General features: G+C 51.0%; 10 protein-coding genes across 10 annotated transcripts; 6 read left to right on the plus strand and 4 right to left on the minus strand.

The window, feature by feature from the left end:
• Positions 1 to 974: 974 nt before the first annotated feature.
• Positions 975 to 1,953, minus strand: BDZ83DRAFT_614117 (uncharacterized protein). The gene has a single exon (XM_060507807.1). The coding sequence runs from the start codon at positions 1,792 to 1,794 to the stop codon at positions 988 to 990; it is 807 nt and encodes a 268-aa protein (XP_060367150.1). The 5' UTR covers positions 1,795 to 1,953; the 3' UTR covers positions 975 to 987.
• A 359-nt stretch (positions 1,954 to 2,312) lies between these two features.
• On the plus strand, positions 2,313 to 3,511 carry BDZ83DRAFT_614119 (chaperonin 10-like protein). The gene has a single exon (XM_060507808.1). It carries the CDS (start codon positions 2,442 to 2,444, stop codon positions 3,426 to 3,428), a length of 987 nt encoding a protein of 328 aa, XP_060367151.1. The 5' UTR covers positions 2,313 to 2,441; the 3' UTR covers positions 3,429 to 3,511.
• A 177-nt stretch (positions 3,512 to 3,688) lies between these two features.
• Positions 3,689 to 4,679, minus strand: BDZ83DRAFT_790780 (uncharacterized protein; the record flags this gene model as incomplete). Its single annotated transcript, XM_060515720.1, has 2 exons — positions 4,354 to 4,679; positions 3,689 to 4,277 (listed from the first exon to the last, which is right to left on the minus strand). The coding sequence occupies exons 1-2, from the start codon at positions 4,641 to 4,643 to the stop codon at positions 3,689 to 3,691; spliced, it is 879 nt and encodes a 292-aa protein (XP_060367152.1). The 5' UTR covers positions 4,644 to 4,679.
• Positions 4,680 to 5,341: 662 nt separating this feature from the next.
• Positions 5,342 to 6,256, minus strand: BDZ83DRAFT_573115 (GMP synthase; the record flags this gene model as incomplete). Its single annotated transcript, XM_060504589.1, has 2 exons — positions 5,342 to 5,868; positions 5,938 to 6,256. 2 exons carry the CDS (start codon positions 6,254 to 6,256, stop codon positions 5,342 to 5,344), a joined length of 846 nt encoding a protein of 281 aa, XP_060367153.1.
• Positions 6,257 to 7,674: 1,418 nt separating this feature from the next.
• On the plus strand, positions 7,675 to 8,724 carry BDZ83DRAFT_649935 (uncharacterized protein; the record flags this gene model as incomplete). Its single annotated transcript, XM_060510328.1, has 1 exon — positions 7,675 to 8,724. The coding sequence occupies one exon, from the start codon at positions 7,675 to 7,677 to the stop codon at positions 8,722 to 8,724; it is 1,050 nt and encodes a 349-aa protein (XP_060367154.1).
• Positions 8,725 to 11,177: 2,453 nt separating this feature from the next.
• On the plus strand, positions 11,178 to 11,995 carry BDZ83DRAFT_227484 (uncharacterized protein). Its single transcript, XM_060501784.1, has 2 exons — positions 11,178 to 11,262; positions 11,315 to 11,995. Exon 2 carries the CDS (start codon positions 11,376 to 11,378, stop codon positions 11,832 to 11,834), a length of 459 nt encoding a protein of 152 aa, XP_060367155.1. The 5' UTR covers positions 11,178 to 11,262; positions 11,315 to 11,375; the 3' UTR covers positions 11,835 to 11,995.
• Positions 11,996 to 13,072: 1,077 nt separating this feature from the next.
• Positions 13,073 to 14,365, plus strand: BDZ83DRAFT_614133 (uncharacterized protein). The gene is made up of 2 exons (XM_060507809.1): positions 13,073 to 13,306; positions 13,369 to 14,365. The coding sequence occupies exon 2, from the start codon at positions 13,381 to 13,383 to the stop codon at positions 13,999 to 14,001; it is 621 nt and encodes a 206-aa protein (XP_060367156.1). The 5' UTR covers positions 13,073 to 13,306; positions 13,369 to 13,380; the 3' UTR covers positions 14,002 to 14,365.
• A 780-nt stretch (positions 14,366 to 15,145) lies between these two features.
• BDZ83DRAFT_695456 (exopolygalacturonase) lies at positions 15,146 to 17,113 on the plus strand. Its single transcript, XM_060511359.1, has 7 exons — positions 15,146 to 15,707; positions 15,761 to 15,841; positions 15,890 to 15,952; positions 16,020 to 16,116; positions 16,208 to 16,557; positions 16,621 to 16,722; positions 16,801 to 17,113. The coding sequence occupies exons 1-7, from the start codon at positions 15,192 to 15,194 to the stop codon at positions 16,948 to 16,950; spliced, it is 1,359 nt and encodes a 452-aa protein (XP_060367157.1). The 5' UTR covers positions 15,146 to 15,191; the 3' UTR covers positions 16,951 to 17,113.
• BDZ83DRAFT_649939 (uncharacterized protein) lies at positions 17,114 to 18,379 on the minus strand (the record flags this gene model as incomplete). Its single annotated transcript, XM_060510329.1, has 1 exon — positions 17,114 to 18,379. The coding sequence occupies one exon, from the start codon at positions 18,377 to 18,379 to the stop codon at positions 17,114 to 17,116; it is 1,266 nt and encodes a 421-aa protein (XP_060367158.1).
• Positions 18,380 to 20,703: 2,324 nt separating this feature from the next.
• BDZ83DRAFT_750359 (peptidase S8/S53 domain-containing protein) lies at positions 20,704 to 23,299 on the plus strand (the record flags this gene model as incomplete). The annotated part of the gene is made up of 12 exons (XM_060513908.1): positions 20,704 to 20,914; positions 21,064 to 21,188; positions 21,240 to 21,382; positions 21,442 to 21,593; positions 21,665 to 21,788; positions 21,843 to 21,871; positions 21,939 to 22,018; positions 22,100 to 22,208; positions 22,279 to 22,337; positions 22,400 to 22,695; positions 22,760 to 22,922; positions 22,988 to 23,299. The coding sequence occupies 12 exons, from the start codon at positions 20,704 to 20,706 to the stop codon at positions 23,297 to 23,299; spliced, it is 1,803 nt and encodes a 600-aa protein (XP_060367159.1).
• Positions 23,300 to 23,754: the final 455 nt, after the last annotated feature.

Below are 23,754 nucleotides of genomic sequence, written 5' to 3' on the forward strand. Positions count from 1 at the left end.
TTCCGGCAGGTAGCCCAGGTACATCTAGTAGGTAGGCTGAGCTTATGGCCAGGCTAGAAAACCCCTCACGACGGTTCCAGATGGTGGCATCACGGGTCACATCTGTGGCCGCGGCGCTCTGGCACAGCCGAACGATGGTAGCAAGCGTACCCAGATGGCGTGCCACTGCATTGACGACCATGTTCTGCGCGTAGTCGTCTGGGTAGCCGCACCTGCTATCTGTAGCAGCGTCTCCGCGACTAGTAGCTGGTTACAGGGTGCGTCAACGATTGATGCCCATTGATAAAACCAAAACTGGCCGTATAGAATGACGAGTTGTAGGAAGTAAGAATATGTTGACGATGCCGGCAAGCTGAAGTCGGAATGCCTGTAGATTGAAGTTGAAGTTGATAGATAGATACGTATCCAAATTCGTCTTGTCTGCAATCGAGCCATCTACTGATGACATGCCATTCTCCGCCTTCAGGTCTGAAGAGCTGTGGTTGTAAGACATGCTTTCTTGAGTGCACATCATGGGCTTTGGCAAAGCTGTCCTCCCGGATGTGCGGGCACCCCTTTAGTCAGCTGCGATTTGTGATGGCGGCCCCTTTCTCAGACAAATCGACCATTTACATTGCCCAGACGGGGTCCTATTAACCATTTCAAGGTGCTCTCTTATACTCTTATATTCATGATACGGGTACAGCTAGCTCAATAAAATGTTCACACTGGGCACAACTAGAACCTGCATGAAATCTCTCCTTTTATCCTCCGCCGGCGTTGGCTTACGACACTTTCCTTGATATCGTCGGCGCATCCCAAGGTACATGAAGTGGGAACATGAATGAGAAGATTCACCATCTCGCAGCACACACAGTAGAAGAGATTGCCTATGTAGATGCTCCAAGGTGAAGTCTTGCGTGATCTTGGACCTTTTCCTCCTTGATGAACGTCTACCCTAGTTAAAGAACTCAGCACATAACTTAGCCCCCACCTGATCCTCAAGCTTCAAACCTGAAAACTCTCACCGCGACACCGAAGCTCGCCAGTCAGACCCCGCGCAAAGAAGCTACCTTCGTATCGTAGAATATCCACACCGCACCAAGGATCAAATGCAGAGCGGCGCGGAAAAGTAATCTGACCATGGCCAGCCCAGATCTCGGTAAACTTCCAGTCCATAATTGTAGGAATCAGTTCCTGGATGGCCGGTGATGTTCCCGCACACGGCTGTGGAATGCTATGAAGATTGAGTCCCCATTTCTCTGCAGCAGGCAAATTGGGAACGCGATGATCGGGTATGAATTCGCACTCGAAAACATTTCGTCCTGCCGGCCTTTGCGCGTTTGCCAAAACCAGCCGTGTACCGTTTGTCGTCTGAATGTCGGCCTTGCCAAAGACTTTGGGAAAGCCGTACTGCTCACGTCCCGCGAATATGGCCGCCTCGTTGTCGAGAATTAAGATAAGACTGTACATGAACTTTTCGCTCTTGTAAGTCACCTCGACTTGGTGGACGAACTCCTTGTACGCCCCCACAGGACTCATTCCGTAGTCGAGCACTGTGCTTGACACGAGAGGCTCATCCTCGAGCTCTAGCACGTCCGGAACCAGATGGCGGACTTGAGATGCGGCGACACGGTAGGTGAAGCCCAGCATCATATCGATGGCGAAGCTGTATGGGTCTGGTGGTTTCGGGTATGGGGGCGAAAAGATGGGAACGGATTCCGCTTCAAAAGGTAGCGTACCAAAAGGCATTTTGCTGATTGTCACATTGATTGTGTGAAGTAATATGTTTTGCTTTGCTGCAATCATTAACATCAATGCCAGTAGGCAATAATAAAACAACGTTATCCTCGAATTTCTTTGTATTCATAAATTTGAGCCTGTTCATGTCTCCGCTCGGTGTCCATGGCGTGTCCGGGAAGACCGCCTCGAATCCCATAGGCGCTGCATGATGATGCTGTTCATGATGCTTACTCGCTGGGAAGAGTCAGACTTTACGTTATCACCATGGACTGTGAGACGTTGAACTAAGTGGGCATCGCCCGAACCACCTCACGTTGATCAAGTGGGCATTGTCCGACATGCCTGTGCCTCGGCCGCGGCATCCGGATATCCGCGAAAGGCCGTTGGCAACCACAGTCGCGCCGGCCGAGCTCTCGGTATCAAGTTCGGGTCCCGATTCCGCGGGAGCAGTATTCACTCTTCGCTGTAGGACGACAGCCGTTGGCTCGACCGTAGCGTAGATTTGGCTGGCGTCGCATCTGATGTTGCATGATTTGTCACACGTGCCACCCTGGGGAGTATTAAACGTCACTCCGGCGGGATCGGTCTGGTATTATTCAAGATGCGGGGTGAAGCCCCCGCCCTGTAAGCATAAAGTCTCGGCATAAGTCGTCGTTCACCTCTGCCCCCAGGTCTCTAGAGCGCCAACTTGAATAAATTTGAACAACAAGTCTATCAAAATGCAAGCCTTCCAGTACGTGGAGAAAGGCGGCGGCCTACGACTTCAAAATCTACCGATTCCTCAGCCTGGCCCTGGCTGGGTTCAACTACAAGTCAAAGCAGCTGGTCTGTGCCATTCAGACTGCCACATCTTAAAGGGCATCGATGGGGTTGTTCAGCGGCCTATTACTCTCGGCCACGAAGTCTCTGGGATAATTACAGCCCTCGGCCCCGACGTGAAAGGATTCAAAATCGGCGACCATGTTACTGTGGGACTTTTCTCATATCCGATTAAACTTCGAGACTGGACAATGGCTATCGGCCTTGGATTCGATGGTGGTTATGGAGAATTCGTGCTCGCACCTGTGGCAAGATTAGTCCACATCCCGGATAGCCTCCCGTTTTCTCAAGCCGCGGTAGCGACTGATGCAATGGCAACATCCTACCATGCCGTAGTGATTGAAGCCGCTGCGAAACCGGGTATGACCATCGGCGTCATTGGTATCGGTGGCCTTGGGATGTCAGGTCTCGGCTTTGGGGTCCTCAAAGGGGCCAAAGTATACGGCATCGACATAACCGAGTCAAAGTTCAAAGAAGCGAAGAGACTGGGTGCCAGCGGATGTTTCAAGAGCCTCGAAGATGCCCAAGATGTAGAGTTCGATGCCATCGTTGATTTCGCCGGAACAGGGGCAACAACGAAGCAGGCTATTGAGCGAGTCAGCGAAGGAGGCAAAGTCGTGGTCGTTGGACTAGCAGGTTCCGAGATCACAATCCCTAGCTATGCTTTGATTGGTCGAAGCGTTACTCTGATTGGGTCATTTGGAGCGAGTGAACAGGACTTGAGAGATGTCTTCGAGCTGTTGGCAAACAAGTCGATTGAGCCAGAGTTGACAGAGATTCCTTTCGCGGAGATTCCGGCGGGGCTTGATGCCTTAGATAGAGGCGAAACGCAGGGAAGATTGTGGTCAGATCCGAGTAAGGCGAAGACAAACTCAAGTAAACTGTAATAAGCATTGGAACCACAGCTGAGTATTGTGGTAACTCTGCATGGAGAATGAATGTAATGATAAAACCAATTGATTCGCTCTTATTCTTCTTATTCTATGCTCAATGGTCTCTATCAAAGTATCAGAGGAGCTTCGTCGGGACATGAATAGTAAGCCTAGCATTTGGATAGGAAGACTAGCTGATATCCACATTCAATCAGTCCTCGTTGAATAAATTAGCTACCTAGACTGAGAAGATGGGTGATGCGTGATCTTCCGCCTCAATGGCCACCACTCATATAGTCGTCCAAGAAAACAAGACACTTGAGCTCAATGCTCGCTCGCTCCGCGTCATTCACGAATCTGGAATCCTCGAAAGAAGTATGAAACACAGCCATCCTCGACTCGAAATTCTCCAATGATGCACTATCCCATTGAAGAAAAAGGACAGGCTCATCTGGTTGCTGATGATCCAGAAACACCCAATCATGGTCCTCGCTGTAAGAAGCCGTGTCCAGCCAGAAATCTTGAGCGTCTTTGCCAAAGACCTTGAATTTTCCTTCAGGTCGCGAGAAGATCTGTGCATGTCGTTCCTGAGATTTAATGCTTTTGGGCACTAGGAAGGCAATCGGGTCGCGTTTGATTGTCTTCAGAGGCCTCCATACGTTGACCATGAGAACTCGACCCTTGGGGGGCACTGATTTCGGCGGAGGATCCATATTGGGAACGGTGTCTTCCAGTAGTTCAAGGCCGCTTCGAACAGTCAAGTCGCCGTGGATTGAGTAGACCGGCGTGGTGTCTTTTCTGATTCCGCTTGTATCAGAGTGTCGAATTCTTGAGACAGTGGTAAATGTCCTCGTGGCGTTGAAACTGTTCGCAAATTTTGTGAGTTATTCTCCTAATCACGAAAGCTTAGTGAACATGGAATAAGTAAGAGTCATATTACTGTTTCTTGAGAAGCTCTTGGGTGTCTCGAAGTATCACCTCGCGAACCTCATCCTCGTCAGACCAGTCTTTAATATCAACCTTATGCTTCATGAACTCCAGGCCATCACTTGTGGTCGTGAACTGATCCATCTCAGAGCGAATATTACGAACAAAAACTTCGCGCTTATCTCTGTAATTCTCTGCATCGGAATAAAGATTGGTTGGCGTGTTGAGGAACTCTGGTGTTGACGGCGGCTTCCTGTAGACAAGATGCGTCCTGACTCCAGGAAAATGGGACGCTGTAGACATCTTTTAAGGCGATGAGATCAGTAGAAATTATCTTGCAAAGGGAGGGCCTTGAATGCAGGACTCATCATTCGATATTGAGGGAGGAAATCTTGCTTCTTATGTGACTGATAGAAATCACTTCCCCGGAGTCTTCCTTCTGCAGCCATCCAAATATGACCTATATTTAGAGTCCTGCAATCGTCCTTCGAATCCCACGCTCAAAGCTGACCGATGCAGTGGTGCGCGATGGATGTAGCCGCTGACCAACAGCAATGGTGGCAGAGGATGGAGTTCAAGGTAGCATGAATGGAACGCTGCATGAGATGAACATGGGATTAAGTAAGTGAGTGATTCGTCCTCACGAGCATAATCACCACATAAGTCTCAAGAAAACTAGTTTGATCGCCATCTGGCAGACACAAAGGGACGGTCAGCGAGGGTGTCTCCTCCAACCAACCACGCCAAGATTTCATGCGGATTGATACCAAGAGAGAGGAAAGGCGATAAAGCAACACCTTGTTTTCCTTCATAATGGTCCACGGCATAGATGCAATAGTACAACATCGGATGTCTTTACCCGTCGTCAAAATATAGCCACACGCATTGTGGTGTGGACTGCGTCTTTGCTCATACATGACAGCTGAGCCAGCTTCAGAATTGACAAGTAAGTTCCTGCATAACTGGGCAGCCGTTACTACAACACCATTTCCAACCAGCCATTACTCTATCTCATCATCGTCTCCGTGGAAGAACCTCAGAATAGCCGCTGCGACCAAGTCACCATCGTGTTCCCAATGCGCAGTCTCCGCTGCCTGGTCCGCATGTTCCATATCCTGAATACCGCCGCTGTCAATCCTCATCTGGATCTGCCTTTTCACCATATCCTCATCAAAAGCCAAATGCGCCTGCGACGTGAGAAGCCGACCCTTGATGTAGACGCCCTGCACTTTGGTGTGCTCACTGTGACCCCACACATCCACCTTGTTACTCGGCTCCAATAGGCCCTTGGAGCTCTGGGTAGTAGGTGGCGCGACAACTTGGTCTTGGTGCATCTGGTGAAGGTGCACATGATCGTCTTCCGTCTTAAATAGTTGCTTACCCACTGGCGAAAGGTCGATTCGACAGTGACCCAACTCCCAATCTTCCGAGGGCGCTGGTGCGACTTCGGCGCCGAGCATCCGGTTGAGAAGCTGGTGGCCGAAGCACACGCCGCTCAAGTGGAGATCCGGCCGGCGCTCCCAAAGTTCTAATGTCCCGAGTCAGTACCGCCGGCTGCGGGTTTCTGTGAGGCGCAGGGGCTTGCGTGGTGACGAACCTTGTAAAACTCCAAGGAGCTTGAGAATCCAGGGATTGTCTCCGTGTGCATCATACATGCTTCCGGTGATCAAAACACCTTGATAGCTGTCGAAATCTTCAAATGATGGGACTGTACCTCCTTTTTCCTCTACTACGAACTTCTGGTCCGTATCGACTCCCAGCGGAGGATCGTGTTCAGCGCCAGCATGCTGGAAGTGAGTGTGCAGAATTTCTCCAAAGCTACCCTTTGCTGCATGGGTATCAGGGTGAGGGTTGTCGGTCTCCAGCACTATTATCCGGACTACTGGCGCATCGGGGGCAGGGTACTTCTTTGACATCTTGAATGCGTTTTAATCAAAGAGCTTGTAGTGTACTAGTAGTGAAGGGAGCAAGGGTGTTGAAGTTAGGCAGTTTTAATTGCTCAATGGGTGACTTGGGGGTATCGATGAAGTAAGAAAGTTGCAGGGTAATATACAGGTGCAACGCAGTGGCTCACACACTACTTAAGGGGGACATTCATCTTCCCCAAGACCTCTTCTAGGGTGACGCGTTGTAATGTCGAGTAACTACATAGGCCAAGGGAAACATTCCTTAGCATTCTGCCGTTGCGTCCGAGTCATCTGAATACAAAATTGACGTCAACAATTTGCCCGCGACTGTGTTCTGTAGGGCTGATTTGGATGGGTTCTTCGATGACGGCAAGTTTGCTCCATTTGAATTTTCATAACATAATTCCCGTCCTCAGTCCACTACGCCAGCGGCTCGGCAGGTCCCACAGGTGTGGAACTACTGCTGCTTGGCCCAAGTTCAAGAAAGCTAAATCAAGTAATCCAGGCTTGTGCCACACCTCCCAAGCCACGGCGAAGCTTGCGCCTAAGAAAGCTGGGCTGGATAGCTCGGAGGTTCAGTCTAGGCCATTCTCAAGACTACATGATGAGAAAAGGCTTCCTCAAAGCTTGCGTTCAAAGTTTGACTCTGCTCAAGAAGCCGGGAGAGGGAACTCGTTGCCCCGTAGACTAGGAGAGTGGCCAAGGCCATCCGCCCAGACCCCAAACCTGGAAGTACACTCCAGTCATAACTCGCCCCAACCGTGGGAACATTGGGGAAATGCCCCGAAAATATAGCATCACAATGGATCAAGAAGCCCACAGTCGTGCTTTCGCGCAATATCTGCACTGACGTTGCAAGGACAATGGAAGTTTTCAATCGGAGATAATGCTCCTGATATGATTCAGTCGATAGTTCCACAGCATTCTGTGAGACCAAAATTATTATTTGGAGCATGTGATTCGAGGACAACAAAGAGGACTGATAAAGCTCAGGGAACAGCACAGGGCATCGCAGCAAACCATCTGGATAGTGATGGATGCAACTAGTCGGGCCCTGATGCGGTACAATAGCAACAAGACGGAGACTACCTTGACGACAGGAAGTCAGTGCCTCACAAGGCAGAGATTGTTCTTAAAGGAATTACGCCTGATTCGGGGGTTTCTTTCGCGATTCTGCCAAACGGCACTGGAAATTGTCTCGTTAGAAGAAGGCGTCTAAGCGATACAAAGCAGGTAACGAATGACAACAACTAGGGAGCGCAGATGCCTTCAGAGGACCAAGAGAACCAGTTCATATATAAGAAGACTCGAGTACCCCGGCTTACGACATCTTCTCGACGACTTGATCGAGACAGTCTCAGTTCCTCCTCTATTCGGCACCTTACTTGAGAAAGAGTCTAGCTGAACTATCCAAAGAGTCTGACAAAATGGACAGAGAAACCTTGCAAAAGCTTCGCAACATGCACTTCGGAGGAGGGTCCGGTGGAGGTCTCGGCGGGGCCAGTAGCGGAGGCAGCCAAGAGGTCCCTTCTGTCGTCGGTTCGGTCAACGAATTTCTTGATATCGGCGAAGGCAACGATGCATTCACCGGCAACCGATGGGACTCGGTCCCGTCGGCCCAAGCCGGCCGTCCACTCATCAGCGCTCCACACCAAATTTCGCCCCGGAGTCTCCAGCAATCACAGCCACCGTCCGGATACCCTTCCGGATACCCGCCCCTACAGCCCGTCCCGCCATACATGCCGGTTGGACAAGGGCCAGTCGACCGTCTCGTACCCTCGGATGCAGCCGCCATGACGGACAAGCGCGAAGAAATACGCAAAGTTTTCTGGCCGGAAATCAAGTCTTGGATGACCTCCGATACGGCCCTCCAGCAGTTCGCTGCTCCCTGCCCCAAATGCTCAACATCAATGACCACCGCGCCCGGCCAGAAGTCGAACCGCGCAATGGTTCTCGTTTGCGGTCACATCCTGTGCGAGGCATGCATCAAACAAATTGCAAATCTCTACAACCTCGGTCAACCAAAGTGCCCCTACTGCCCGGGCCTCATCGGCCCTTACTCACAGTGCGCTCAAAGCTGCCTGGATGTTGGCATGATGGGCTTGCCTCTGCCCAATAGCATGACGGAATTGGACAAGTTCCCGCTTACCACCCCCGAGGGCGCGTCCCGCCCTTCATGTTGCTTCACATGCCGCGCTCTGCGCGTCGAGAGAGCGACGAACTCGCTAATGAGAGCCATACTCAGCGAGACCAGATCTCGTGCGGTTTGGGCTCCCAGATACGACCACAAAGCTGATGGGAAAGATTACAGTGACTACAAGCGAGTTCCAGCGCTCGACAACATAATGAGGCAGATCCGAGACATTGCGCATAGCGATTACATCTATCAAAAGTATACTTGGCTGACGCCGACTGCTGAGCAGAAGAGGCAGGAAGCTTGGGTGGAGATGCTGGACACGGGACGTCATGTCTCGTAAAGGTATATTCAGCTGCACAGGCCTAAGACTGTCGAGTTTCTAATGAGACTCGGATATTCTAGGTGGCGAACCAAAAGGAATGAGTCTACGGGAGCAGGAGAAAAGCGCAGGATTGAGTCAGCAGCTGTACACGATGACAAGTTTAGGCTTTACCGAGATGATTACGTTCTGGCTAGCTAGTACTGGAATTGAGCTCTCCTTCAGGCCCAAACGAGTTTGACGTACCCCGAAATTGCATTCTGAAGGTGTCAAACTCAGTTCCCGTCATCAACCATTCTGGAAGTCAAAGGCGCCAAACCACAGAGTTCTTGGCGTATCAAAAAGCTTCAATATGTAGATCTGGATAATGTCTTGGCCGTACAGGATTATGCAGGTGCAAGGAGACAACCGCAAGGCATAGTCGCTCATCTGTTCAACGGTTATAAGGATAAAGCCCGAAGATCCGTGTCGAATCTAGCCGCGGTTGTTGTCCTGCCCTTCAAGCTAGTCGCCGTGAAACGCCTCCGCAGTCATGGGTGCCCAGGCCAATGGTAAATCTCCGAATCTTTCTTTAGACAGGCGGAACGTCACTGAATATCGTTAGAGACATCGGAATCGGCTTAATCTCTTAGATTAGCATTGCGTCTCTGTATTCCATACCTTATTAACGTACTGCATTGACTTCTTGTAAGAAAGTCGGCTGGTAGGTTCTCCGACTACCGGTAGGTACTGTACGGGCAGTCACTCACACACAGTCAACATTGTCTACGAACCACTGAATGAATGGCGCTTGAACTGTATCAAACCCACAATTGAGGCCTTCACATCTGGCTTTTACAGGACATGATAGTGTTGACATGACTACTTCTTCGTGGCGTGATGTGGCAGTTATCCAACCAGACCAGCATCTTCAAGGTAGCATGCCGCTCGCATGCGACTCTACATGTGCACGCAATCACCGGTGGGATCTTGAATGTTTTATGCTACCGAGTCAGCTGGGCATCTGCAATACTCAAGGGGCTGCCCGCAGACAGGAATTTTCTGACGCAAGGTTTCACACTCAAGTGTGTTTCCACGGGTGGCACGCGCCTTTGCAAGGAAGTACTGTGGAACGGCTCAATCTAGCCTATTCAGACGCGATCAGCGACCAGTCTTTAATAGTTGGCGGTAAGTCAATGCATCAGAGTGTCAAGTTCGACATGGGCCTCCAGTTCACCCATCATTTCAAAGAGTCTTCCTCGACGCGCGTGAAATCACTCTGAGCTTCTTTCCACCAAGAGCTGTCAATGTCAGATCGTCATTGCAAGCTCTTCTACTTCGGAGAAGAATGATTCAAATCGAGTGTTCCTTGACTCCGTTGACTCGGATCGGTGTAGGAGTAGGTTTGGGTCCCTGCTTCGACCCAATGTCGCCCGGTCCAATCAGGGCCAGCGCCGGGGAAATGGCCTTGAGGATGGAATGGGATATCCTCGTATGCGACGTTTTCCGGGCGAGTGAATGGTGTATGGCGTTACGGTCGTAGAATGGGATCTCTTGGAAGTCTTGGGCGCGGCCTTGGTATCCCGATCGCTGGCCAGGCCAAATGTCTTGGGAAACGCCCGGTCCTTGGCTTTCGGCAAGCAGACATCTTGGCGACAATTTGAAGCACTCATGTGCAGACTATGGCTCTTCTAAGTAATTCACGGATATTTCTTGTCGGAGTTGCAAATGGTAAAACGGCCTTGCAGCTGCTAGTCTGTGGCAGGTCGCAGATCGCATCCTCGGTAGACGACCCCTCGTGCCCCAACGTCAAACATCAGCTTCATCTATCTTTACTTCGCAACACCATGGGCAACAAAGAAGAAATCGCAGCGCTCCCATAGAAAGAAGCTGCTTCTCGACAAAGCCAGGGCCGCATCCAGCCCAGTTGCCAAGACTCTGTATGGTTTCGGGGAGCCCTCGTAATTGGAGGTCTTGGGACTTGGACCGTTTCACCTCCGCTCAGACGCACTTCTCCACCACATCCCGCGTAACCACCACTATCACCATACCATCGATGGGAACCACATGGCCCCCCTGGATCAACCCGCGGCTCTTCTGCCCTTCTCCTCGAATCCCACCCGAAGACCCTCTCTCAAGGTCCGTGTGTCTGTTAGTCCCTGGTGTTTAGAACGCCCAAGAACCTATCATCTCTTGTCTAAGGCACCTGGAAGAGCTTCTATTTTTGACAGAGCCGCTTGGTCTTGGCAGCGGCAGGTCTTGACACGCATGACGGCGCCGCAACCCCGAATGGTATGGTCTCCGCGCCTCTCTTGTCCCATCCTCGACCTTCCAACTTCTCACCTTTGACACACTCTCACTGGTTGTGGTTCTGGATCTGGTCGTGGTTCTCCACGCCAGGTATTTGAACCTCTTCTTGGCGCTTCGTGGAGATTTCATTCATTACGCTCTCTCCTCCCGCTTTGCCTTGCCACTCGTTGACGCGTGTGCTATTACCTGATTTCCGTCATCTTTCTTTATTTCCTCCTCACTTCAGCTGTGCTGTTTGTTCTGCTTCTTCAATTCTCCTCCACCAAAGGAATCCACTTCTGTCTTAGTACTACCTAATAATTCCTCTTGAGGAGAGAGACACTTACCGGCTGCGCCGACACACGATACCCAATCTTTTCAATTCAACTTTCCAATCTTTCGCCATGCAGATCACCAGCACCCTCATGACCCTCGCCGTCCTGGCCGTAGGGATCAACGCCGCCCCCGCACCCCTGAACATCAACCTCGGCGCATACTCCCCTGCGTTGGTAGTCGGTGATGGTGCGCTCACATTCGGAGGCGAGGCGGAGGCTGGAAAGGGCAAAGGAGGCGCCGCCGCAGGCGAAGGCGCAGCAGCCGCTGCCGCTGCCGCTGCCGGCGTGGGCGCCCCCGGAGCCGCTCAACAAGGCATCGTTGCAGGCCGAGATATTACAAAGAGGGTGGAGAAGCGGCAGAGCGGATTCGATCGTGCCCTCACGTTTGCCGAGGCCGCGCTCACAAAGGGTCCCAAGATTCAACTCGGAAACGGCGAGGGCGGTGCCGGCGTCGGTATTATCGTTGACAACAACCCAACCGCTGCTGCTCAACCAAACCGTGCCGGTAAAGCTGAGAGGAGGAGATAGGTGGAACAGATGTTTTCTTTTGCTTTCCGCGAGGGGAGGAGAGCCGTCGCGTAATCTTGCTAAAGTCCGATTGAAGTAAAAGTGAGTTTGAAGAATTCTCTCTGATGAAACGAAACAGAACAGATAGCTGACTCAACCTTGTTTTTTTTTTATAGATACTGCCATTGATACTCTGTCAGAGAAGTTGAAGTTCGCTCGCCTGGCCCCCGTTGATCGAACGCAATTTTGTTGTTCAGTCTTTGAATGAATTTCTGCGGACTTAAAAAAAACCGGCAATCCGCGAGCGCACGCGCTTCCTGGCACTTTGGCATGATGATTTTCTCACTTATTTTCGTTCGTGTACTTTTGGGGGCATGTAATATTTTCCAGGCGTGATGTAACCTTGGGGGACATGAAAGAGACCAAAAATGACGCCTTGAGTTCGCGGGTGCAAAGGATAGATCGAGCACGATCAAGGACGTGACGACACCTGGAAATAGTAGCGATGAGGTCCGGCATCGCGTCACCCGTTGAGGTAGCAATTAACTTCGTCGGGATTTGTTCAAATAATTGCCGTGTCCTTCCGGTCTTATCTTTGTGAGGGTGATGACGGACTCTTGTCCAAGTTGGCCGATGCAATGACTGCGTTAGTGTCTGCATAGGTCGATGTTAGTCAAGGTTGAGAGTTGGGGGCCAAATTCGCACACGCGAAGAAGGTTCGGCAACTAAGATGCTGCCGTGGTTGATATATACCGTGTCTCACTCGAACTAACCACATGAGCACTCAAGTCAAGGGTCTCACCCACACAGATCCAACTCGACGGGCCGGCCCCCGTGTGGGTGTGTATACGATGTCTGACTGTGCGGTACTTGCTAATGGCTGTCCGCAACTCAAGGACATTGGTTCGTTTGATCAAGACTGCTGCCCCTCAGCCCAACCAATCCAGCCTATTGGTGGATCTGGGCTCTCACCCCCAGTTATCGCAAGTGTTGACTGGCAGAATCATGTGCGCGTTTTGCATGTTCATGGCACGACGCTGTCGGTCCTCACTGGCCAGCCTAAAAGGCTTGCAGCCTGCCTGCAGGTCTTTGGATGTGTCAGGCGCAGCCGTACGACATCGACAAATTTGGGCAGAGAAGTGTCAAAACAAGGTTAGTCGCGTCTTGAGTGTCTTATCCGATATGTTTTGGGGGGCGTGGTGTTGCCTGTTGCGCTGCAGCTCGTTCGTAGGAATCGCGTTGATACCTAGTCTTGGCCTTGCGATGGAAGTATGCGCTGGATGGTACTTGGCACCCGTGAGAAGATGTAAGATGGTACGCAACTCTCTCTGCAGACCACAGCCTGCTTCTAAGTTCTTGGATAAGAACAACACGTCTTGCACTTTCTTTCTTTTTTCTTTCATACTGTGACTTCTTCGGTTTCCTCACATTCATCCCTGTCGTTTATTGTTCACCACTCCATCTTTCTTCACTTCTTGATACTATCCTACCCAGTGAGGCCTCCTTTTCGTGACTGAAGACAAAGCATAAGACACTTACCAGCCAACCTTATGAGATCCCGTCAGCAATGCATACCTATCCCACTCCGATCTCGCTGCAACCCCGCGAAACCCCTCTTCCCGTTGCTGCCCGACAGGAAGAGACAGGCTTCCATGTCATAACTCAGACGATCTATCGACCGAGCTCAACTTTCGTCACATACGTTACACTAGGGAGCGGGCCACCAACATCATACTCCGATGGCAACCCGGCCGATTCGCCTCCGGCCGCTGCTCCGACCGCGGACTCACCACCTCCGGACCGGTCAAGCGGATCACTATCAAGCGCACAGATAGGTGGAATTCTGGGTGGTATCGTGGCCTTCGTCGCCATTTTACTCATCGCTTGGTTCTGTATTTCTCAGAATAAGAGAAGGCCAGGACCACCACCGGACTGGAACTCCTTGTACGGCGACTATGACTCTTCCTCTGAAAGTGGAGTTACCGGGTCCCGTGGGCCTGGGACACTGAGGACACCTCCGCGGGCCCAAGCCGGGGGCCCACGAATTCCTCACATTCCGGGGCCACAAGGACCACCGCCCCCACCTATTCATATCAATCGTTACGACGCATGGAAACCCAAGTTCAATGGACCAGCTCGCCGTCAGCAACCCCCGCCGCCTCAGCGCTATCGGACATGGTTTGCTTAAACAGTTAACTGTGATCAAAATGTGGTCTTGGATGCGGCTAATTATCAAGTCCGCCATAATGCGGATTATGGAACTTTTCCATTATTGTTTCGACATACACACCCAAGGAGGAGGCTATTGGATGTCCAAGGCACGAGCGGAAGTGATTTGCGAGGATAACACACTGCGTTCAGATCTCGGGGGTAGAGGCAAGACATCAGAGATATGATCGACGACGACCGGTTGGCCTTTACACATGCAGCATTTGATACCCCTCCGCCAGCAGCGGATTTCATTTGTATGATGCTTATTTAGTCTGTTTAATTTGGGAGTCCCCTAATGACTGAAGCTTGTCTACCTTTCTATAATTGACTTCAAGTTAAAGAGCCTCCTCTTCCATATACCCTCTAGACGATGAAGCAGAACCTTGACGCTGATCATGAGAGTCTCGAGGTCATTATTCTTCCGACTTGAGTCTGAAACGATTGATATGAATTATCACGAGAACCAAATCTACCATGCCCCCCACGACCTGCTGCTTCGGGTCTCGACTGGAGCCACCCTACGTCGATACTACCAACAGCCTGGCTGGCGCCGTACTTTTGCGAGGACACCTGGTCGTCATTGCTTAGTCTGCGAGTAGATGGCTTGCAACCAAGCCTCCGTTCCCAGAATTCATGAAGCTGAAAGCGTCGAGAGCCGACTTCTTCGGAAAATATCTTCTACCTGTGTTACCTGATACCATGTCAACGCCAAGACCAGAAAAGCGAAGCAAATTACACCCACCGGCTCGCTAATTGTCTCGCCAAGTTGTTCCTGATAATTTCTCCGCATCCCTCTTTACCCCGCGCTCACAAATAGGTACAGTATGCGGAGAAGCGCAGGAAGGATTCAGCCGCAAGGGGTTCGTTAGGTTCAAGGGAACGCTCTTTGGGGAAGAATCAGTCTGCTTCTCGCATCCCGGTCCGCGAAATCTTCTACCGACTGGCCGAGGGACCTTACATGAACCCCACAAATCTTCCACGTATTGTTGCATTCAATCTGGGAATTATGATGATATGATCCGCCGCCGGTGACATCTCATTAAACTTAAGCTCTTGGGATTTTGGGTATTTGAGTACGGATGGTTCGGGGACTAGGACTCAAGTAGCGATGCTTCCACGTCCCTAACAACACTTTGTCATTCCCGCGAGCGTGCAAGTCTGTCAACAATGCGGACTACCTCTTCGGCTCTATGGGCCGCCGCCCTTGGCCTGTTGTCGATTGCTTCCGCCCAAGATGAGCTCCCTAAGCGCCCTAAGGTCGAACCCGCTCCATTCAACACCGGAAAGGCCATGCCATTTTCGCCTCCGAGAGACAAAGACCGCTACTGCTACGTCAAGCCGAGCTGCACCGAGGGCAAAGACGACGCGCCGAAGATCCTTAAAGCTTTCAAGGAATGCAATGACGGCGGTACGGTGGTCTTCGACAAGACCTACCTCATCAGCTCGCCGTTGGACCTCACCTTCCTGAAGCACATTGACGTAGTAATTACCGGCGACATCCAGTTCAATGATGACCCCCTCTACTGGGCCGACAACAGTTTCAAGTTCGCTTTCCAGAACCAGTCAGTCTTTTGGAAGTTTGGCGGCGAGGATATCAACATCTATGGCGATCTTGGGAACGATAAATCTGTCATTGATGGTCGCGGTCAGGCATACTGGGAGGCCATTCAGACCAACAGTAGTGTAAGAGCGCCAGGTCATACAACTTCTCGATTGTGCTAACTAGGACACAATAGCTCTTGAGGCCCATGTTGTTCTCTTTCGACGGAGTGAAGGGAGCGACAATGTCACACCTTCGGATGCGCAACCCTCCCAACGTGAGTTATGACTATCACATCCAAATTGTCACAGGCTAACGACACCAGTGGTTCAACTTGATTGCGAACAGCACCGATGTCATCATTAGTGATATGGATCTCAAAGCCCAGGTATGTCGATTCACTCATTTCCGCCCAGCTCAGTGCGGCGCAAAAGCTGACGCAATAATTGGATCAGAGTCAAAATGGTGTCAAGATCGCCAACTCCGATGGTTGGGATACCTATCGGTCCGATCGCATTGTGATTCAGAACTCAGTCATTATCAATACAGACGGTGAGCTCGGCCACGGATGGTTAGGTGCTTGCAACCTGAACATCAAAACTCCAGCTGAAACTTCGTGAACTGATCTCGATGGCTTGTGCAGACTGTGTATCATTCAAACCAAACAGCACCAATGTTGTCGTCCAGAACTTGGATTGCACTGGCTCGCACGGCATGAGTGTTGGCTCCCTGGGCCAATACAAGGGCGAGACCGATATCGTCGAGAACCTCTACATCTACAACACTACCATGGCCAACGCTAGTGATGCCGCCCGTATCAAGGTCTGGCCTGGCATTGAGACTGCCTTCCAGACACTCCTGAATGGTGGAGGTGGTCTCGGGCGTGTCAGAAACGTCACGTATGACCTCTTCAAGAACATCAACAACGATCGGGCCATCACCATCACGCAATGTTACGGCCAAAAGAACCAGACACTCTGCGAAGAGTTCCCGGTAGGTCCAATATTCTTTGGTAGTCTCATTGATACCAACGGTTGCTGATCATGGTGATTCCAGGCCAACCTTACAATTTCCGACATCACTCTCAAGAACATCTATGGCACGGTTTCAACCAAGCTTGACCCGCAAGCTGGAAGCCTTGTTTGCAGTGCCGCAGACGTAAGCTCTTGTATTCATCGATGTTAATGAGTGTTAATCTTCCGGATGCATCACTGACTTAATTTCATGACATAATAGCGTTGCAGCAACATCCGCGCCGAGAATGTCACAGTCAAGGTACCGAGCGGAAAGCCGCCTGTGTACGAATGCAAAAACCTGGACAAAAACTTGCTCCAGATCAACTGCACGTCCGGAACAGAAGGAGATCGGGATACCACCAACGGATAGATGAAGTAGACTTTTGTCACAATTACTACAGCTGCGAGCCCCTCACATTCTTGACCACAACTTGCCAAAGTTATCTTTCATCAGCCAGGTCATCAAAAATAAACAACGCTATAGATTCTGAGAAGCATTGTTTACAACCAAGTTAATCTTAGTTAATCTCGCATCACCAAGTATAATTGCCGGCGTCGTAACTCCTGTCCTCAGCGTGAGTCTCATCGCCATGCCAGCGGCCATCAAAGCCCTCGTAACCCATACCGTCCTCCCCATGATCCTCATCCCCATCCCCGCTGATACCATAGCCTGGGGTGATGCCGCACTCTTCTTCCTCGTCCACTCCAGCGCGATTCCACCAGTGGGTTTCATCTAGCTGTGTCTCAATTTTGGCGATGCTTGCCTGTACTTTGTGAGTCACGTCCTCCTTGAGAAAGTACAACCACGATTCCATCTCGGCAAAGATCTCTTTGTGAACCATGCCGGAGACGTCAATCGGCCTCACGCCGTCGCCCAAGCTCAACTTTGCTTTGGTCTCAAACTCATCTCTTACTTGACGGAACCAATCTATCATGTGTTGAGGAGCGCCACCGCGGGGAAATGGCTCGGCAATGTGCTCGCCTTGGAGAATGCGACTTCCGAAATCAGTCTCGGCCTGGCAATCGTTGCAAATAGTCTGCTCCATGGGCTGCTCGCTACAGGTTTTGGTCTTCAGATTCGGGACGTAAGAGTCACGACAAAGGATCGAGAACATGAAGGCTCCCTTGCATTCGGAGCACTGGAGTAATCTTCTGCACACTGGGCAGTTCTTTGGCTCGTCCATTCTTGCCCGCGACCTGAACCACGATTTGAGGCATTCTTCTCCAATCATGTGGCCGCAAGCAAGGATAACGGGAAGTTCCCATCCGACTTTCCAAGACGTGCTTTCGTCTGCGCAATCCTCATGGCAGATGGAACAAGGAATGCAACATTTGATGCTCGGATCATGAAGTGATCTGGCATAGTCGTCGCGAATATCTGGCCAGTAAGACGATGTAACCGTCTTCACCTTCTTTGAGCGACAGCTATTTCGGTGGTACATATGGCAACCGGTCGCAGATTCCCACGGGCTTTGTATCAAAGTGGGCGACTGAACATAGCTGCACCTACGTCTCTTGATACTCTCATTGTCAGTCCCGTCTTCAGACCTCGAGGAGCGTTTGGTACATGTTGGTTTTGTCGTCAGAACTAGTGTCTCTCCAGATTCGCTTGCCAACGATCCACTTCCAGAAGCAGACCGGTCAGCGATGTAAGCGGTATCAGAAGAGGCCACTTGTGTTTGGTTGATCCCAGGAGAAATCGAGACCTCTCCTTCGGATGAGCTTATGTCCTCCAAAATTCCAGAGACATCCCTCATCCAGCGAAGAATGTCAGCTGAGTCGTAAGTAGGGGTGGCCATTGTCGACAAGTGAAGTTATAAGGCACGTGAGCTATAGAAATGAGATGCTGAAGAAGAGATCCGGTCTTGCAGAGTAAAGTAGGGATATCCAAATGTTGTAGCAGTCAAAAGGGTATTCTTGTAAAACAGATATGTGCTAGAGTTGCAAGTCAGGGGCTGAAGATGTGTTGGTGATGTCGTTGATGGTCAGGCTGTTGATGATTGTAGGTGATTGCAAACACTCGATTGCGACGGGCTGTTAAATACGATGTCTGAAGGCAGATAGTAATCAATCAAGTGATTCTAGTTTCTTTCGCAACGAAAGAAACCTCTGAACAATTACGCTGTAGTTGTTCAAAAATGTCAATGGCTTGATTATTATCAAAATAGGTGATGAAAGCGCCGTTTGTCAATGAACTTGGAAGTCAGATGTAGCACAACAAAGCCTGAATTCTTCAAAGATTTGAAAACAAGTGATACAATGTTTTGTGCCCCAACGGGACCCACGGCGGGGTTTCAAGTCAACGGGGAGAACAAAGAAGTTCGAAAGACTGGAGATCACAATCGCAGAGCGATGTAAGCAAGTCAACCAAAATTGAGCATCACATCGCTGAAGATGACTCTGCAACTTCCTCAGCTCGCCTCTAGCGATTACTATCAGCTGGCGGAAACCTCATTATTGTTGTGCCTGTCTCACATCATCTATGATTCGACCTACCTAAGCTGTACCAACGCATGCGCTACAGAATGGCCAAATACTCTGGTAAATGAGCTCACAGAAAATCTTGGTTAAACGATTAGACTGGAGAAGTCTTCAAGTAAGGACAATTTTGGAGAAAACGTAGACAAACGGTTACATACCTAGCTGTAGCTTCGGACATCGACGTGACAACGCCGACGCGCAGTTGCTCGGACATGAGGTGATCTATAACGTTGATGGATTACTGATGGAAGTTCAGCCTATTAGCGATCGAACCTCCCCCATCACATTTCCTCCCTGGCCGATAATCCTGGTCGCCAACGTGAGCTTTGCTGGGTCTGTATCCGTAACACTCTGCGATCTCGGTATGTAATTCGCGCGGATTTGAGTGATATCAACCTTTTTTTAGTTCCTCAAGTGGATCATGGGAAACTGTACGACGACATTACAGGTCAAATGCATCTTATCAGATCATCTGATTAATACTGAGCTGAAATGAAATCCTTGTAACTTGTTCTTGCCATGGTGAAAGCACGTCTAGTTATTTCTAGCAGATATCAGCGTCTAGAAACCTCTTCAAACCATGCCCGCGATCGGTCTTGTGATCCTTCCACCCGCAGGATTCGGGCGAGAGCAGCGCGTGCCTGCCAAGATCCAACATCCCGCCAGACGGCATGACCTACCCAATAGAGGGTTACATAGGAGGCCAAGATAGCACCATTCACACTGCAAAGCTCTTCATCCCGGAGACCGGCAATCTAGACTTGCAGAAGATGGACCCTCTTTCGGTTTGCGAGTTCGTATTACGCATCTCATCATTGAGAAATTGGCATAACGCTGGCCGAAGTTCATGTCATTCAGCAGCCAGTGCGTATTGAAAAGCTATTCCCTGGTCCAAAGAGAGGAGAAGCTCGTGTTCTCACGCATCCAGCCGTCAGTTCAGGTAGCTTCTTGAATGAAGTCAAGATGGCGTTCGGCACAATTGGATCACTCTTAGTCTCCCTTCTTTTGAGCACCTCGGTCCTTTCCGCAGATGTTCCCGCGGCGACTCTGGGTGACAAGAAGCCATTCTGACAACCCGCTCGAAGGTTTGCTGTTCAATTCTCCACCTCTGGCTCAGCCAAGTTCAGGAAACGAGATGGAAGCCCAGCAAGTCGCACTCTTACCCTCCTGTCCCACCCTCCCGGCTGACAGACAGAAAGGACACGGAAGGCTTCTTTCAGAGCCTGCAACTCACTAATAACACGGCGAAACCAGCTTTAAACTTCACCTCGGAAATCTTTCATGGCGCCTCATTCGACCTCCTCAACCACACTGCCAGTTCCTGCAGCAGATGGAGACTCTCTCCGAGGTTGAGAAGCTATGGCCCGTCTCAGTCGTGACGGCGGTCAAGCCCGATGCCTCCGACATCATGTCCGAGCCGCTGCCGAAGTAGGACCCTCACACGCTCACCAACATTGACAAGGCCCACAAACTCGGATATCGCGGCGAGGGTGTTGTTTTCGCCATTTTTGACACCGGTATCGACTATCTTCATCCAAACCTCGGTGGTGGATTCGGTGCGGGTTTCAACGTCGAAGGCTGATATGACCTCGTTGGCGACGACTATGAGATTGGGAGCGAGTATGTGCCTGCCGCGGATCCCATGGACTGCGCCGGTCACAGAACTCACGTGGCCGGCATTGTTGCGAGCTCTTATGAGGACTTGCCTGGCGTCGCACCTGATGCCCGCTTGAGGATCTACAATGTCTTTGGGTGCGGCGGTAGCAGTATGGAGGATGTCATCGCCCAAGGCTTCATTCAGGCCTACGAGGAGGGCGCCGATATCATATCTGCCTCTCTTGGATCGAATGCTGGTTTCCCAGAAAACATCCTTGCTGTAATTAGTTGCCTCCAATATCCAAGCAAAGGGAACTTTTATTACGGTTGCCGCCGGTAACAGTGGTGAGATGGGTGTGCTTCCTCTTCTCTCCTATGATTCATGCTCGACTGACTTGTGATAAAGGGCCCTTCTATACTAGTAGTGCTGCGAACGGCTTTGGTGTGACGGCTGTGGGCAGCGTCGAACATACCCAGACGGCTGCCTTCACGGTAATTGCTAGATCGAGCAACAATGAGACACGCGAGATTGTCAGTAGGGCCCATCAAGGCCTTGCCCTCATTCCACTAACGACATTGTAGCTTTATGTTAGCTCTGACACTGCGCAGTGGACGCTCAACGGCACAAAGCACGCCCGCTTCCTCAACCAGAACTACACCGGGCTTGACTCGTGCCATATCTGGGAGTTCCCCGGTATTTCGTCAGATATTGTTCTCATTCTGCCGTTAGTATTGCCACGTTTCAAGAAGGAAACACGTCCGTAGCTAACAGTAACGGGTACAGCCGAAGCACCTGCATCTGCGAGTGCTGGCACGTCCTCGACTCCAACCTCTTCGGAACGAGCGTCAAGTGGGTATTCTCCTACAGCTTTGAGGATGCTGCCTGGGGGATTCCCGATCGAAGCGTCTACAACCCCGAGGAGCAGCTCCTTGGATGTAGGTCATTCCCATGACCTAACGTCCCCTGCCTTGCAACACGATCATGGCGTACTAACATTGAGAATTAGTTGGACTCATCAGCCAAGAGGATGGCAAATGGCTTGTTCGGCAAAACGAACGGGGTCGCAAAGTGGACTTTGATTTTGTAGCCAACGGTGGCAAGGCAGTTGGCAATACCGGCGTCAACTCCGAGTCCATCGCAGGTGCCACTGATTACCTCTCGTCCTGAGGCTTAATAGTCGACAGCCGCCTCAAGCCCGAGATCTCAGCTCCCGGTAAGTTATTCTCGTTCCGGAATCTAGGCGTCCAACAATCTCGTCTTTCACTAACTTCACATATCAGGTGGTTCCATTCTCTCCACGTATCTGACCTCCGAGGGTGGGTGGGCTGTCCTCTCTGGGACCAGCATGGCCACTCCATATGTAAGTTGCTGTCCGGAAACTCTCTCAACTCGTTTCAATCCAGCTCCTAGATTGCTGGCGTTGCCGCTCTGTATTTCCCAGCGGATGGCGGCCGCTCCAACATCGCCAACAATGCCGGCGACTCGGCCCGCCGCCTCGTCACCTCAAGTGGCAAGCCAGTCGCTCATCATGATGGAAGCGGCTCTCTGGCGTAAGTCTCTCTTGCGGCGTCTCCAGATTCACTGAAACTGACGGGGTGTAAACCCTAATCCCCATGAAAGGTGCCGGCATCGTCGACGCCTTCAAGGTCATAACCTACAAGACAACCATCACCCCCGCGGTCATCAACCTCAACGACACAGATAACTTCCGAGGCACACACGAGATCAAGATTGAGAACAGATGGAACGAGACCGTGGCAACATTATTCACGAAGCCGGCTCCACCATCTGCACCAAACCAGATTCTGACCCTGTGATCGCGTTACCCCCGGTGCCCTATTCCTCCAACGGGGCCGGACTGGCCACGGTCAAATTCTCGACGACTACACTTGATGTAGCTCCTGGTACGACTGGAATTTTGACGGTGACTTTCACTGAACCTGCCGCCATCGATGCGAAGCTTTTCCCGATCTATGGGGGATACATCAACATTATTGGCTCTAACGACGAGTCTTTGCGGGTGACATACGCTGGTCAGTAGATGATGCCAGCCCAATGACAGCTCCAGGAGTAACTGACTCTCTTTGGGTATTAAGGACAGTGTCTACGGCAGCAACATTTGGGCCGACGAATGGATTGACCCCGTCGTTCAAAACCCTGACTTCGTGCTGATCCAAGAGAATGATACCTTCAAGATGACCATCGAAGACACCTTCACCATTGACTTTGATATTCTCTGGCCTACTCGCGAGTACAGCTTCGATGTATGAACTCCAGCTTCCAGTGTCACATCTCAAGACTACAACCGAAAGCTGCTAACCCTTCCAAGCTCGTCGACCCTTCCTGGGAGACCACTGACTGGTCGTACCCCTTTATCCCAGGCCAAGACAAATACATTGGCTCCCTCCAACATTGCAACCTCATCTCGGACACTTACTTTGATGCCCCCGTTCAACAGTACCCGCGCTTGCCGTCGAGCACGTGGTGGCCGAGCGGCAACTTCTCGCACGGTGGTGCGATCGAGAGCGGCGAGTACAAGATCCTGTCGAGGGCGCTCCGGACGTATGGCGATTACCACAACGTTAGCGACTGGCAGATCAGGGTCTCGCCCAGGACCATCGTCGACAAGGATAAGGCTTGAGGCTCGCACATACAAGGGCGCAAGATAAATTAGAGAGTCTTCCAGGCCGTAATTATAGCAGAACACGAACACTTAGTCAAGCTGGAGTCAAAAACAAGCCACCAAAGATGATTCGATGTGGCCTGGGCTACACTACTGATCATCAAGTTGCTTGGGATCTGCGTTGCATTGGACACCAACCTCCGTCACGGGAAGGACGCGATAAAACGATCGCTCATCCAAGACTAATACATCCACCTCCAAATGGCGAAACTCCCGAGCACAACCCCACTCCCCAAATGCGTCAACGCCTTTCCCCCATCCCCTCTTCCTCCTTTCCCACCCATTTTCCTAACAATCCACCAATCCATTACTCCAACAAGCGAAGTAATAGCCAATAATGCAGTCACCGCGTCTTCATTCCCGCTTCCCTCTTGATATGTCTCGAGCCCGAGGAACAGCAACCCCGTAGCTAG

Source organism: Colletotrichum acutatum (genome assembly GCF_030867785.1).
Source record: "Colletotrichum acutatum strain CBS 112980 chromosome Unknown BDZ83scaffold_27, whole genome shotgun sequence".
NCBI lineage: Eukaryota > Fungi > Ascomycota > Sordariomycetes > Glomerellales > Glomerellaceae > Colletotrichum > Colletotrichum acutatum.

Bases quoted from the DNA above. Each gene is read 5' to 3' on its own strand.
- BDZ83DRAFT_614117 (XM_060507807.1), bottom strand. From the start codon at position 1,794: ATGTTAATGATTGCAGCAAAGCAAAACATATTACTTCACACAATCAAT.
- BDZ83DRAFT_614119 (XM_060507808.1), top strand. From the start codon at position 2,442: ATGCAAGCCTTCCAGTACGTGGAGAAAGGCGGCGGCCTACGACTTCAA.
- BDZ83DRAFT_227484 (XM_060501784.1), top strand. From the start codon at position 11,376: ATGCAGATCACCAGCACCCTCATGACCCTCGCCGTCCTGGCCGTAGGG.
- BDZ83DRAFT_614133 (XM_060507809.1), top strand. From the start codon at position 13,381: ATGCATACCTATCCCACTCCGATCTCGCTGCAACCCCGCGAAACCCCT.
- BDZ83DRAFT_695456 (XM_060511359.1), top strand. From the start codon at position 15,192: ATGCGGACTACCTCTTCGGCTCTATGGGCCGCCGCCCTTGGCCTGTTG. The intron at 15,842-15,889 runs GTGAGTTATGAC...TAACGACACCAG, and splicing joins GGATGCGCAACCCTCCCAAC to TGGTTCAACTTGATTGCGAA. The intron at 15,953-16,019 runs GTATGTCGATTC...TAATTGGATCAG, and splicing joins ATATGGATCTCAAAGCCCAG to AGTCAAAATGGTGTCAAGAT.